Source organism: Lepidothrix coronata, unplaced genomic scaffold (assembly GCF_001604755.1).
Source record: "Lepidothrix coronata isolate B3197 unplaced genomic scaffold, Lepidothrix_coronata-1.0 Scaffold44, whole genome shotgun sequence".
NCBI lineage: Eukaryota > Metazoa > Chordata > Aves > Passeriformes > Pipridae > Lepidothrix > Lepidothrix coronata.
In genome coordinates, this window is record NW_016690224.1 from 1,241,318 (window position 1) to 1,256,102 (window position 14,785).

The following is a 14,785-nucleotide window of genomic DNA, read 5'->3' on the forward strand; positions in this document are numbered from 1 at the left end:
GCAGCGTGTGTGTGTACAAGAGCATCTGTGTAGCTCCACATATACAAACAGAAAAAGCAGAAGTCGGGGCACTGAATTAGCAGTTGGGGACTGTAGAAAATCCATACAGGAAGCAAAACAACAGAGAAATCTCGGGCCACTGGGGCTGAGGACGCTGAGAGGGCCCTTCTGACATAGATTAAGTTGATAAAGAAAAGTGCGATCGCTGGGAGCTGGGACAGCAGCCCGTGGGAAGGAGGGCAGGCATCCGGACCCGCCCGCCGCTCCTCCGTCCTCAGGAAAAGAGCCAGAAGGTGCAATTATGCGTAAACCAACGGCAGGAGGAATTAAAAAGCAGCTTTTAAGGTAAGATCTTATCATGTCAGCTGCTCCCGGCCACTTCGCTGTGGGGTTTGGGAAGGGCTGGTTGGATGCAGAGGCGCCTGGATCCCTGGAGCAGGCGATGCCCAAGGTTTTTGTGGGGTTATGTCTCAAATCTGATTCGGGGGGGTTAGTGAGGCTGGAGGGGGGCAGCAGGGCTGCATCCATACTGACTGTGGCCCAGGGGTGGCACAACACCAGCAGGGAGTTCCCATTTTGGTCTGTCCTTGGAAGGAGATGGATTGGGAATGTAAAGGGTGAATGACTGAGGTGTACTTTAAAGCATCGCTGGGGATGGACCCACTGGGGGTGGCACACGTGCTTATTCACAAGCAGCTCAGTGTGCCTCAACCTGCTCTCCAAGGGCAAATTCCCACAGTTTCCACATTCCCAACACCCACAAATCCATTGTGTGGTGTTTGTAAAATCCCAGCTGCCACATCCCTGGGTTTCCTTGGCTTGGATGGGCACCAGCCCCAGGCAGGGCTGCTCTGCCGTGGCTTCTGCTTGCCCTGTGTGGGGGTCTGTGGGGCAAAGAAAACTCCTCTGTCCCTGGCACTGCTGCCATTCTGCAAGGATGAGGCCTCAGAGTTCTTGAAACAACTGGTGACATGGGTGGGAGCTACCAGTGGGCCAGACGTTATGGTACAGGCCACAGTCCAGCCCTTTCCTGGAAAAAGGTGCAGTGGAAGTTTATTTTTCTCCCATTTCCCATGGCAGAGTGGGCGGCTGCAGCTCTGCCGTGGGGCCTCTGCTCCCCTGGAACGAGGGGATGGCACCAGGATGGCACCAGGATGGCACCAGGATAGCACCAGGATGGCACCAGGATGGCTGAGCCTGACCTGTGTCCACCCACACCACCCCCCAGCTCTTCCTGGGACCAAAGGGACACTGTGACCGCTCGGTCATGGCCGAAGCCCTCGCCCACGGTGTGGGACAACTGTGGGCCCTGTGTCCTGACCCGCTCCGGCTGGGCGTGGGCAGTGCCCCGCGGTGCCTTTCACCGCAAGATAATTTGGAAGATGATGGGAAATGGGGTTTGAGACGGTGCCTAGCCCACTGCTGCCACCGCAGAGGTCCCTTGGGTCCCAGCCCGTGGAGCCGTGGGAGGACAAAGCCAGTCAGGAACAGTAAAGTGGGGTGTTTTCCTGCACACGCCTCTCCCGAGCCCCCAGGAGACCCCAAGCTTGGGCACCCTCCCGACTGCCGGGGGGCCGGGGGTGCCAGGGCTGACACCCCCAAATCCACAGAGAGAAAAAATTTTAAAAGTTATAAAAACTAATATACACACACACACATAAATGAAAAATAAATCCACCCCGGGAGCGCGGGCCGAGCTGTTTGTGCCACTGCCTCCGCGGGCGCGGATGCGATAAGATAAAGGCAGCGACGGGGAGGGGCGGAGCTGCGCGGAGCCGTGCGCTCCCGCGGACGGACGGACGGACGGACACACGGACAGTCACACGGACAGACAGAGAGACACACGGACAGACAGGCAGGCGGACGGACGGACGGACGGACGGGGCGGCCCCTCCGCTCCGCCCCCGCACAGCCTCCGCCCCCGGCCGCGCCGCTCCGCTTTACATAACCCGTCCGGGGCCGGGGTCCGCGCCCCGCGCCTCCGCCCGGCGGAAATGCGGAGCCGCCTGTCCCGGTTTCCTGCCTGAGCAGAGCCGTGCCGAGCCGAGCCGTGCCGAGCCGTGCGCCCCGTCCCGCCCGCCCCGTCCTGGGCGCTCCGCCGCTCCACCATGGGCGAGCGGCAGCCGGACGCCTTCTCGTGCAGGTAACCGCGGGACCGGGACGGGACGGGACGGGCTGGGCTGGACCGAGACGGACTGGGACGGGCTGGGCTGGGCTGGACCGGGACGGGCGGCCCCGGGAAGCGGCAGCTGTAAAGCGAAAGTAGCAGAGAGGGGAGGCAGCGCGGCGGCCGCTCCTCCTGCACAGCCTCCGGAGCCACCCCGCAGCCCCGGGCTGGATCCTCTCCTTCCGCGGAGCTCCGGTGCCCCTGTTCCGGGGTCGTGCTCCCCCTCCTCTGTCAGCCCCCAGCCCTCTGATACCTTCCCCCCCGTCCCTCTCGCCCGCACCCTGTTTCTGCGGGGGGCATTCTTATCCCTGCCCTTTCCTCAGGCTTCCTCTTTCCAGGGGCTGCGCTCACCTCTGGGGACCCTGGCCTCTCAGCACCCGTTTTCCCCGTGGGCACTCCCTTTTCCGGGGGTTCTGTTCCTCTGTGGGTGCCCCAGTCCTGAGGACCCCCATCCTTCTAGCACCCCATTACCCCAGAGCACCCCAGCTTCTGGAATCCCTCAAGGTCCCCCATTTCTCAGCATCCCTATCCTGGGGACCTCTGATCCAGGGGTGCAGCATGTAGTGAACCAGCCCTGCCCCTCTCCTCCGCCTCCCCCTGGACCCCCACAGCCCCTGCCATGGGGGTGACCCCTCTTCGAGGGCGCAGGACCCCGTTGGGCGATGCCCACCTGCCCCAGCCGTGACCATGGGGTGCTACCCTGCCCGAGGGGGCCATGCCTTGCCTGCCCAGCTGCTCCCTTCTCCTCTGCCCTGTGCCCACTGCGAGTGCCAAGTGGAGGTGCCACCCAGAGCCTGCCAAGCGGCTCCTCTGAGTTTCTGCTCCCTGCAGACTTTGTTGGCTCCCTGGCTTGGCAGGCGCGGGCGCTCAGAGCACGAGGCCGATGCCCCAGGGGTCAGCTTCCCTGCGGCCTCTCCGTGCCCTGCTGGCGTGCCCAGCCCTGCCCGTGCCAAGCCCCATCAGGGTCACCCGCAGAGAGCCTGGACCCACTGGCTCCAACAAGGCAATCACACGGTCATTGCTGCCCGGGCTGGGATTTACTGTCAAGGAAACCGGGATGACTTGTTGAGCTGCGATTTCGATATTGTTGTTGTAAATTGATTCAAGATGTGCTGGAGTTGTGGGCTGGTGGTGGCCCAGGGACTTTTTGGGTCTGCAGCCAGAGGAAGAGGTGGCCGGCGCAGGGACCTGGCAGCTCCTGCATGTCCCCTCTGCATTTGGATTTGCTGGCAGGATATGGGATTGGAATTTAAAGGCCCATGGAATTAGTGGCAGGTTTCACTTTGACTTGTTTGGGGCTGGAACAATGTTTTGGATTTCTTTTTAACTTGTTTTTGGGGCAGGAGAGCCTCATCCTTGTGCATTCCCCCCTCCCCAATACTGCTTTTATGGTCTCTGTTGCCTTTATGAATGTGTTGTCTGTGGAAAGATCTGGTTTGGTTTCACCAGAGCCTACGAGGAAGAGGGTCTGCCAGCCCCCTGTATCACAATGGAAAGATTGGGGTGCAAGTGCCAGTGGCTTTTGAGGGATCTTCCATCCTCCCCCAGAGCAAATCCTCCCCACCCACACACCCGTGGGACTGGCGGACACTGAAGGTGTCAGGACAAATCCCAGCAGGTGACACAAAGTGAAAGTGCAAGAGCTCGGCGCTGGCAGGATTTGTGGCGCTGGCAGCGCTGCCGCGGCTTGGCAAGGAGAGACGGCCCAATCCAGCCCTTGGGCACTGCTGTGCCGAGCCAGGAGAGCCAGGCTGGCTGGGAGCTGAGCTGCTCCCTGCTGTCCTCAGGGACCCTCAGCCGACCACTCCCCCAGGAGTGCTCCCTGCACCCAGTTTCTCCCACGCCTACACCGCAGTGACTCGTTTCATGCAACAAAACAAGCCCTGTCAAAAGAGGCCACCCCGCTGCTGCTGCCGGGCTTTCCCCCGCAGGCAGTGGGTGTAGGAGAGTGTGACGGTGTAAACCAGGCTGCGAGGTGCCAGACGCCACGGGGATGGGCGCTCAGCAGAAGCAGGCACGGGGTTTCTGGGGAGCTGGGCTGGCCACAGTGGCTTGTCCTGGTGAGCTCCCATGGGCCAAGCCAGTGTGGAGCTTGTATTTGGCCTGGGATGGGTTTGGGATGGGCTGTCTCCATCCCATCTATCCTGTTGGAGTGATCAGGGGAGGCCAAAGGAGTGATTTCCCTCTGATTTTAAAGTACCATAACATCACTCATCCCCAGAGATCTGCAGTGCTGCTCAGCCCATGCAGAGCTGTAGATTAAGGCCAGTTTTGGCCTTTAGTGTAGAAAGTTGTGTGGTGCCAGGAGGTCAGATGAGAGGGGTGTGAATGTCCTGTGAGAAAGGGGGAAAAGGAGAGCAAAATCCCCAACCTCCCAAACTGTCTTTTAACCTGATTTCCTAAGAAAACAGCCTGTATGGACCTGTGGATTGGGGGATCTCACCAATCTGCTCCTTTGTTGCTTTTTAACTTGCTGGTTTGGTTCAGCCAAAGGAGAGAGAGGGAAGGTCCCGAGACTCCCTGGGATCCTCCAGCTTGTGTGGAAACAGCCAGCAGGTTGCAGGGAGTGATGGTGCTGTGCCATCACCTTCTACGAGACCCCAGAGAATCCCCACCACCGTAGGGGGCTGCCCCAGAGGGAAGAGCAGGACATTGCCAGGCAGTTTCTGCTGTGGATCATATTGGCCTGAAGCACAAATGGCCTTGGCTGTTTTATAGTGATGCTGTAAATGTGTGGGTGTATCCCATATCCGGAGCCTGCAGCCAAACCCTTTCCCACCTCTCCCCCTGCACCAACCCCTTCTGCCTTGCTGAGTGGCAGCATCTCCATGCCCACTCCCAAATGGCTGTAGTGCCATTTGTCCCCCTCAACTCAGGGGTGCATCCAGATATTCCTCCAGCATCCTCCACCCTGGTCTCGAGGGATTGGGATGCATAGAGGGGCTGCACTGTCCCCATCCAAGGGGAATACTCTGCACCATCCAGCCCTTGCAAACCCACCTTTGGCTGCCAGGATCTGCTAGGGACCTGAGCCCCCCCAGGGACCTGCATCCCCCTGAGCCCCCCCCAGGGACCTGCATCCCCCTGAGCCCCCCATGCCGGATGCTTTTCCATTGAAAAGTGCCGTTCATTGTAACCCAGCCTTTTATAGCTGCCTCGGAGTGGGCTGCGGGGCTGTGCCAAGAAAGGCTGCAGCCGGCTCAGAATAGCTCTTTTCATGGAGGACATCCTGGGAAGGAACAATGTCCTCGCTCTTGGGATTGTGGGAACTTTGTCTTTCTGCCACTTGGGAAGTGGGGAGCTTCGGGGCTGGCCAGGGCGTCTCCCAGCCCCTCACTTCACCCTTTCCTCAAAATAGTCCTTGGGGTGAGCTTTGAATAGTCTCGTGCTTATAAAGGGAGCTGAAAATGCTGCCGGCTGCTTCTCCTCCGGCTGGGAACAGTTATTTCTGGGAGAACCGGCACATCAATCTGATTTCCTATTCTCGTTGCTGGCATGCATTTTCCTGGCGTGGAGAGGGGCGGCGAGTGGGGCCGGTTTCATTTTCGGATCGCAGCGCCGGCTGCGCTGCACACGCTCCGGGGCCGCCCGTGCACACGTGCGGGAGCAGCGCTCAGAGCAGGGCACGGCCACACGGGCTCTGCTCCATCACACGTCCCTTCGAGGCCAGATCTGCAGCTCTGGGTGCTGGAGGATGCCCTTCCCCCATGGCTGCAGCCCCTGGTGGGAAGGTGGCTGGCCAGATCTGGCAGCCCCTCCGTGGTAAGGCCGGCCAGCTGGCTCTGAATGCTCATCCTCCAGGAGCGGGTGGCGGGATTGTGGCACTGGCTCCCGGCGCTGCCCTGGCACCGCTCGGTGCTGCTGGCTCCTCTGGCTGCAAGTAAACAACAAATGCATTTACTGGGACAAATAACCCATTGCTGGATCCAGCCGTGGATTCCCATCCTTGCCCCGCCGCTGCAGCAACACTCAGGTTGGGCAAGCATTTAAGGAAAGCTCCCGGGGGCGGCTGGGCTGGATCCTGTGCAAGCCCCGGCTCGCCGCCCCACCCGCATCAAAGCCACCTGCGGCTGGTCTGTCCCATCCCGCTCTTCCTCGAGCTCCTGGCCCAGCACCCTGAAACAACTCCAACACCCAAAACAACCCCAGCACCCACAAACAGCCCCAAAATGGGGCAGACTGGGTGATGTAAGGCTCTTCCGGCATCCGGGGGCGATGGTAGCCCTCCATCCCATCCAGCCCACTGTGTGTCTGACGGTGGGCTGGATTCTTCCATTCAGAGCAAATTAAAGCAATTAATTGTTGTGACAAGTCCTTCATCTCAGTGCTGATCCGCAGTGTGGACGGAAGCCCCTTGTAGCATCATACAGGGAATAAGGAATATGGATGGAAAATATGCTTTCAAGCCACTGGCTGCTGGATTCTGACACTGTGGAGCACGACAGGCTGGAGCAGGGAGAAACCCACCCATCAATGGACACTCATATCCCTGTGACATGTCCTGCCAAAACCTGGGGCTGAGCGGAGGATCAGGATGCTGCTGTGGTAACTCAAGCATGGATTTATCCGAGATAGCTGTTTCCATGTGGGACGTGCACCGGGCAGGAGCAGTGAGGTCGGCATTGTGCCAGTACTGGGAGGAGGAAGCGCTGGGAAGTATTTCCCGTCATCGGGTTGGAAAAGCACGTTGCTACCGGAGACGGCCTTCGGCTGCTTCCCGCCGCGTGGCACAGGCGAAGCCCAGCGTTTCCCACACCGCAAACCTCTCCCAAAGCTGGTGTGAAGTGAGCTTGAAAACTTGGAAGGCGAATTCCCTGTCCTGGGAATCTCCCACCTGCCTGAGGAACCATCCGCGTGGGCGCCCCTTCCCTCTGCGTTTTGTGGGAGCATCCCGCTGAGCGTGCTGGTGGCGTGGGTGGCTGTGGCGGCGATTCCTGGGTGCCGGGAGGAAGCAGGAGCACGGCAGAGGATGCTGAGTCATCGGCAGGCTGGCGGTGCTGATAGACGGGGCCCTGCCGGGGGATTTGGCTGGGCTGTGGTGGGCGCATGCCCGGCACCGCCGCAATGCCGGCCGGCCCCGAGCCTTGGGTGGCTCTTCTGAGAAGCCGGGCCCCGGCGAGGCTGGCGGGGGGCTGATAACATCTTCCCTCGCTGAGAACCTTCATGAGACGTGCTCGGGAGGGCGGCGGGTGGGCAGAGATAGAGCCCCGCTTCCCGGCGTTATCACCGCCCCGGCTGCAGACACCATCCCCTGTGCCGGCACGTTCCTCAGCACCCGCTCGCTTCCTCCTGGCCCTTCAGGTTTTTTTTTTTCCATTTTTCCTCCCCCTGACAAATGCAATCACTTTTCCTCCCCTCCCAGCAGCCAGGGTGCTGCTGCTGGAGTTTCGAGGAGGCAGCGGTGCCGGTGCCGGCACAGCAGAATCCGGGTGGGTTGGCCAATGTTTCCTGCCTGTGTGGAGTGCACGGCCCCGATAAGTGCCATGGGTGAGCACGAGGCTGGGTGGTAAGCAGCGGGGCCGGCCGTGGGGAGTGCCACTGCCGGGCTCAGTCGGGCACGCCAGGGTGGCTGCACGCCAGCCATGGTGCCGTCAGATTGGCCTCGCAGTGAAATCTGCTGGGGGCAGAGATACGGTGTGGTTTGCCAGAGCCTGGCAGCTCCTTGATCCCACAGGCGGCAGAGCATCCCCCTGGGAACGCTTGCTCACCCCAGGCAGTGCCAGCGGTGTGGCCGTGTCTCCCCAGGCTGCTGAGGCCTGGAGGATCCGGCAGCGAGGCAGCTCCGTCGCTGGATTTCTGCAGCTTTTCATGTTGTTTCCTCCCTTCCCACCCCCACTCCAGTTTTATCAGCTCTGTTGAAATAGATCCCTGGAGGGAAACCCATCGGCGCTGCGTAGCCTTGGCAGGAGCAGAGCGGATGTGGCCTGGCCAGGCGTCCCCGCGGGCGGGCAGCTGCCGGCAGCTGTGCTGGCAGGAAGCCACGCAGACGCCCCGCACTGGGACCTGCCCGCACCCCACCTCGCAGGTGGGGAAACTGAGGCACGGCCTGGTCACTTGGGGATGGGGGCTCGGGGTCCTGCATGGCCCCTGCTGGTGGCAGGGGCCGAGCCATAGTGGTTGCTCACATGGCCATGCTGCTCACTGGGGAGCTGGCTGTCCCTGGGCCACTTCCAGTGTGTCCCAGGTGAGTGAAGCAGCTTTGGCTGGACCCACAGCGTGTCCCAGGCTATGGACATGCATCCAGAGTGGGGTGTGGCCACACCAGCCAGGGGCTGCTGGGACTTGGGGAGACATGGGGACATTGGGGCTGTCCTGACCACCCCTGTGCTCTGTCTTGCAGCGCAGCCACCTTGCTGGAACCACGGCAATGAATGGGCAGGCGCTGCCGGCCGGCACGCCAGCGCATCCCCGGGGCTGGCATGAGTTCTGCGAGCTGCACGCCATCAGCACCGCCAAGGAGCTGGCACGGCACTACCTGCGCTTTGCCACCGAGCACCCACATCATGACCTCCTGGCCGCCGAGAACTTCTCGGTGCAGTTCACCGACCTCTTCCAGCAGTACTTCTGCCATGAGGTGAAGGAGGGCATCGCCATGAACCAGCTCTGCATCCTGCCCGGCGGCCCGGCGCGGGATTACCGGGACACGCACCGGCGGCACACCGACGCTTCCTTGGGCACCGTGGCCACCAAACCTGAGGTGGAGCCTGGCACCCACCCCGAGCAGCCCGTTCGAGCCCCCGAGGCTGCCCCGTCCGGACTGCGCAAGTCCTGGAGCTCAGAGGAGCTGGCGGGGCCGGCGCGGAGGCCCTTCTCGCTCAGCCAGCTGCGCAGGAGCTGGCGCAGCCTCTTCCGACGCCGCTCCTCGGATGCCCTCCCTGGGGATGGCGACGGGGAGGCGGCGGAGGCGGCTCTCAAGCCGGGACTGGGCAAGCGCATCCTGCCGTGGGGGCTGTCGCGGGAGCAGCCCCCCGAGGTGCGCAAGGAGGGGCTCCTCAAGTATGGGCTGCTGGACGAGAGCTCCCTGGACAGCGGGACGCGATGGCAGCGCTGTCGCCTGGTGCTGCGGCGAGCGGGGCCTCCCGACGCCGAGGACTTTGTGCTGGAGCTCTATGACCCGCCCAAGGTAAGGACATGCCGGCTCTTGCCCATGCCAGCTCTGTGATGCTGTGGGTCCTGCAGTTGGGGACGCTGTCAGGGTGCCAGTGTGTCCCACGGGAAGGAGCGAGGCCATGGTGTGTCCCTCATCATGAGGGTTTCTCACCGTGAGTGGTGGTGGGACCAGGATGGGTTTGCTCTGCCACTGCTCTTGCTCCGCTGCAGCCACAAGAGGCTGCACCCTGTCAAATTAATACCTTTGAGGAGAGCAGATCCCTCTGTGGTGGTGTTTTTGAGGGTGACCCAGTGCCAAGGGTGATGTGTGCACTAATTAATGCAGTTGGTCGGTATGTCACTGCATTTCTCCCTGCTGGGACCCCAGGCCTGGGTTTTCCAGCTACAAGCAGACCTTCCGAGCTGAGGATAGAGGCTGGTGGCCTTCATCCCACTCATGCCCAGCCACATGGACCCGTCCCAGCAAGGTGAGGGGTCACCCAGTCTGGTGAACGCAAGTTCACTGTGTCCCTGCTGTGCTGTAGCTTCAGCAGCCTGAGCATCTGCTTGCCTGGGCAAACTGGGAAAGGAAAGGGAAAATAGGAATTAGACTCCGTGCCTTTCTCTGCTCCCTCTGGGACTTGTAAGGGAGTTTAATTTTACTTTTTGTAAGTAGTTTTTTGACTGGAAGTTCAGCTCTCGGCTACCCCAGGGAGCTCCCGTGGTGCTTGGACTTGGCCGGAGCGGAGATGATGCAGGATGTGAGGGAGTGGGGAGCGATGTGGGGGGAGCTGGGGTGTTTAATCTTTAAAAAGACGGTTCCTCCACATGGCAGGTCTTACACAGGCGTGATGGAATGAATTTTCTCTTTTCTTTTTCCTTTTTTTTTTTTTTTTTTTTGTGCTCGTTTAACTTTGATGACAAACTTGTGCTTTAGAAGGAGAAAACCTCTGGTAGAGCTGGAGCCTCATCCCTGCCTTCAAGGCAGAAGGGTCAGAGAGCAACTGGCTGAATTCCTGCTATTTCCGTCAAACGGCTCCAATATTAAATATTTGAAAAAAGAAACAACATCAAAATTGTAACATCTGAAAGTAAAAGCTAGTTTTGCTCTGTCGTGTCAGGGGTTGCAGTTGTTTTCCCTGTGGGAGCGTGTCCCAGTCCTGGGGCACAGGGAGGTCAGTGTTGTTTTGGGGCACTTTGAGGGTACTCCCAGCAGCTGGGCAGCACTTCCTTTTTTCCCTTCCTCCTCCCTTTTTCCCCCTTTTCATCCTCTTTTACTCCCCTTTTTCCTTTTTCTTTCCCTTTTTTCTTTCTTTTCCACCTTTCTATTTTCTCCCCCCCTTTTTTTCGTTTCCCTTTTTTTTTTCTTTTCCCCCTTCCCCCCTTTTCTTTTTTCTTTCCTCCTCTTCTTTTTAATTCCCCCATTCTTTTTTCCTTTCCCCCTTTCCTTTTTTTCTTCCCCCTTTTTCTTTTTCTCCTTTCCCCTGTTTTTTTTCCCTTCCCTCTTTTTTCTGTATTTGTTTCCCTCCCCCTTGGGAAGCAAGCCCAGCACATTCTTCCTCTCCCCACATCCCCTGACCAGCTTTGACCCAGGGATGGGAGACATGTAAAACAAGACATTTACCAAGTTCCCCCAGTGCTCTGCACCATTATTTCTTGCAATCCCCATGGGATGGGGATTTCCTGGTGCTCCCCACCACTGAGAGACCGGAGCCTCTGCTCTACCCCGGAGCCCCAAGTGGTGGTTTCTCAGCCAGGGCTGCGGAAGTGGAGGATGTTCCTCGCTGGATTTTGCAAGTCTCTGGATTAAATTGCTTCCTGTGCAAATATTCTCAGGGCGGCTCCTTCCTTTCCAATTCACTGGGCCAGGGCCAGCTCCTGTCTCCTTTACAGCACAATCAATCCAGACCCTTTCCCAGTAACTGCGGTTGGATTCCGGGGGTGGTGGAAAATCACCCACAGTGCTGGTGGCTCCCACTCCCGAAACTCAGCACAGGGGCAAACCACGGAGCAGTGGGAACAGAACAGCTTGTCAAAGGGTTATTTTCCTTAAAAATAACTAAATAACAACCAACAGCCCCCTCCCCTCCATCCTCCTGCCCTGGGATGCTCCCAGGCCTTTTGCCCATCTCATGGATCTGTTCCCGATTTGAGGATGCTGTTGATCATCATGGAAATGGAAAACCTATGAGTTTAAATTAGCAACTATAAAACCAGTTCTTGGGGCATTTTCAGCCCTGACTGATCTCTGGACTGAGAGGCTGGTCACCCTCAGGGTCTCCTTGGAAGCACCCTTCCCCCATCCTCCTCTTTCTTCCCCCAAACCTCCTCTTTATTCCCCCTTCCTCTTCTTTCTTTTCCCTTCCTCCCCTGTAAATAACAGGATGTAGCTGGAAATTCATCTTGGCCTCAGGGCTTTACAGCGTCAAGCCAAGCCCCCAAATATCCAACCCCTTGAAATGACCTTGGAAAAGGCAGGTATGTGGGGAAAGGGGGGGTTGTACTGCTTTTAGCAGCTTTTATCTTTTTTTCCCTTTCTCCTGATGCTCCAGTGGGGCCTCTGAGCCTAATCCCATAACTTGCCCAGCATCAAAGGGAGCGGGGACTTTGAAGAGCCCTGATCCCATTTGCTGCTTGGGTGGCTGTGCTGGGTGAAGGGGTCATTCCCTTCTCCAGGCATGTGCCAGAGGAGATGAGGATTTTAGGAGAAGGAGCAGCTCACCTTCCTGTGCTCACAGCCATGTCTAGGTTGTTTTGACATCGCTCTTTCCTCCCTGGAGCACTGGAAAAATTATGTTGTGAAGATGGGGTTTGGAGATGATTGAATCTGGAGCTCTCCTGGGAGTGGCTCTCTTGCAGTGGGCACATGGTGGGTGGCACCTGGATCCCCACCCTGGGGACATTCCGGAGGGTTCTGGGATGTGAGGAGGCCAGGATGAGGTGATGATGCTCTGGAAGAGCACCTGGAGCAGAGGGACATTGGAATATCTGTAGTGCTTGTATATATGAGTGTATATATACATATACACATGTTTTCCAACAAGGGAACACCTGGGAATGGTCCTAGGTGTGCAGCTCTGGTGGATTCTCTGATGTCTGGTACAAGGGTGATGCTCACCAGTCCTCCCTGCTTTCCTTGAAGGCACTGTGGGCTTTCTCCTCTCCCATGCCATTTATTCCTATATAAATCATAGAACTGGGCATCTCTGAAGTCTCTCCACCTTCATAAATTAAAGCCAAAGCTGGCAAAAGCCAGGTTTGTGTGTTTTGGGACTGCCCTATTCCTCAGCTGAGCCCCAGCCCCAAATACCTTGTACATGGCCAAATCCCAAGCTCCATGAAAACCGTGATTCACAACGGAAATGTCCCAAGCTGTTTCTGTTGACCAGATGTTTTTACAGGAAGGGGAAGGGAAATGGGATTTGCATTTGTGCTGGTTTCTTTATGGTGTTTTAATGAGATCCAGTGCATCCCATAAATTGATGGCACGCTGGGATGAGCTGGGAAGACTCTTTCCGGTGAAAGCCCACGGTGTCTCGGCTCGTCCGTCTTTGCCGTGGCTGCGGGAGGAGCAGTATTTTTATCTCTGCTCAGTGTGAGACTGCTCTGACTTCCTTTTTTTTCTCTTTTTTTTTTTTTTTTCTTTTTTTTTTTTTTTTCTTTTTTTCCCCTTTCACCTGAATCTGGTTTCTCAGAACTGCCACCTCCTGAGCCAGCAGGTCCTGCACCCGATTTTTGGTGCCTGCAGCTCTGGGTGGCAGCTGTTCCAGCACAGAATGGGGGACATCTCAATGTTGTGGTCTCCATCCCCACCCCAGCTCCTCCTGGAGCTGCTTTGTATCTCCAAGAGTAATTGGAGCTGCTCAAATGTGGCCTCAAGTGACTCAGGAGGATTTATGGAGAGGCAGTGGTGAAAGGGGAGCTTTCCTCCCTGGGACACCATGAGAAGGGTTTTGTCAGTGATGGGAAACATCTCAGTGTCCCATCATTGCATCTCTGGTCCAGGGAAGAGCATGTTAGTGTCAGCTGGAATCTCCAGGAGCCTCATCCCTCTCCTGGCATCCTTCTCCTGGCATCTCCAGAGACCACATCCCTCTCCTGGCATCCTTCTCCCTGCATCCCCAAGGTTTACATTCCTCTGCTGGCATCCTTCTTCTGCCATGCTGCCTCTCTCTCATGGCGTTCATCTCCTGGCATCTTCAGGGGCTACATCCTGAGCCAGTTGAAGATGTCCCATTAGACCTTTAAAGATCCTTTCCAACCCAAACTGTTCTGTGATTCTATGATCCCTCTCTGAACATCTCTCTCCTGGCATTCCCAGGGACTGCATCCCCCTTCTGGCATCTCCACAAGCTGCATCCTGATCTGGTTGCTGTCCCTGCTCATTGCAGAGAGATTGGACTGGATGACCTTTAAAGGTCCCTTCCAACCCAAGTTCTTCTAGGACTCTGTGATTCTGTGATCCCTCTCCCGGCATCCTCAGGGACCACGTCTCTCTCCCAGCAACCCCAAGGACCACATCCCTCTCATGGCCTCTACCAAGTTCCACGTCCCTCTCCCAGCATCCTCAGGGAAATTTGCCACGGTGTACGAGCCAGAGGGGTTTGGGTGCCCTGAAATTCCCTTGGGAGAGGCCAAACCTCCCCGGAAGGTGGCCGGAGCTGCACCGAAACCCACTCACAGACTTTCACTGTGAGCAGGGCGGGTGGTGCGTCCCTCGTGCTCCGCTTTCCGCTCGCTGTTCTTCGAAGGCACCCAGAGCTGGGGCTTTGTGAGATTTTGGTGGTGACTTTTGCTCTATTTTTTTCCCCCCTCTCTGTTTTTGGGTATCGCGGGGTGAGGGTGCGCGGGGGGGAGGGAGGGGTGGAGGGCGATGAGACAAAGGTTATTTGTCATTTATTAACCACAACTTTTTCCATCCTTGGTCATGCACGGAAAAAACACTTTTAGCAGCGTAACCACAGCGCCGGCGTTAATTGCTGAAGAGCGGAGTTTCTTATTTTGGAAACTGTGTTGCTGGGATGGAGCTTGACAGGGCCTGACTGGGTGTGAGGGTGCTGGATGGACCCCAGCCTGCGCTTCCCCGGGTGCTGGGGTTGTGGGGTTTACAGAGATTTTACATCCTTGTTAACCCCATCCTTTAAAATCCACCCTTTTGGGGGGGCTTGTCCCACGACTGTGCCCCCCCCAGAGCCTCCATCACAGGGATGCTGCTCAGGGTGGAAGCACCACATGACAAGTGAGGAAAAAAATGGAGATTTTGAGCAAATCACAGGAAAAGGGGCTGGAAAAGCACTGAAGGAACGTGTCGCTTCCCCCTGAGCCTCCCGCAGGTGGGGTGTGAAGGGCTGTGGGTGCTGCTGGGTGCTGGGTCCCCGCAGCCCATGTGAGATGCCCGGTGGGGGTTTTTGGGTGGTTGTCTCTTTTCTTCTTTCCTTTTTCTTTTTTTTTTTTTCTTCTCTTTTCACGGCCCAGGATGTGGTTGTTTCAAGGCTGAAAGCTGCTTCTTTCAAAGGTAAATATTTATAA

At 57.7% G+C, this 14,785-nt stretch overlaps 1 protein-coding gene across 4 annotated transcripts in view; it reads left to right on the forward strand.

Annotated features, from left to right (window-relative positions):
- The first annotated feature begins 92 nt into the window (after positions 1 to 92).
- The window catches only part of SH2B3 (SH2B adaptor protein 3), a 27,562-nt gene continuing 12,869 nt past the window's right edge, over positions 93 to 14,785 (forward strand). For 2 of the 4 annotated variants that reach the window (XM_017814191.1, XM_017814193.1), the window contains exons 1-2: positions 93 to 345; positions 8,508 to 9,290. In XM_017814191.1, coding sequence (XP_017669680.1) covers positions 8,535 to 9,290 — 756 coding nt within the window. In that variant the 5' untranslated portion in view covers positions 93 to 345; positions 8,508 to 8,534. Of the gene's footprint in view, positions 346 to 2,064; positions 2,144 to 8,507; positions 9,291 to 14,785 lie in introns of those variants that run through there. The other 2 variants (XM_017814192.1, XM_017814194.1) reach the window with 1 other exon arrangement.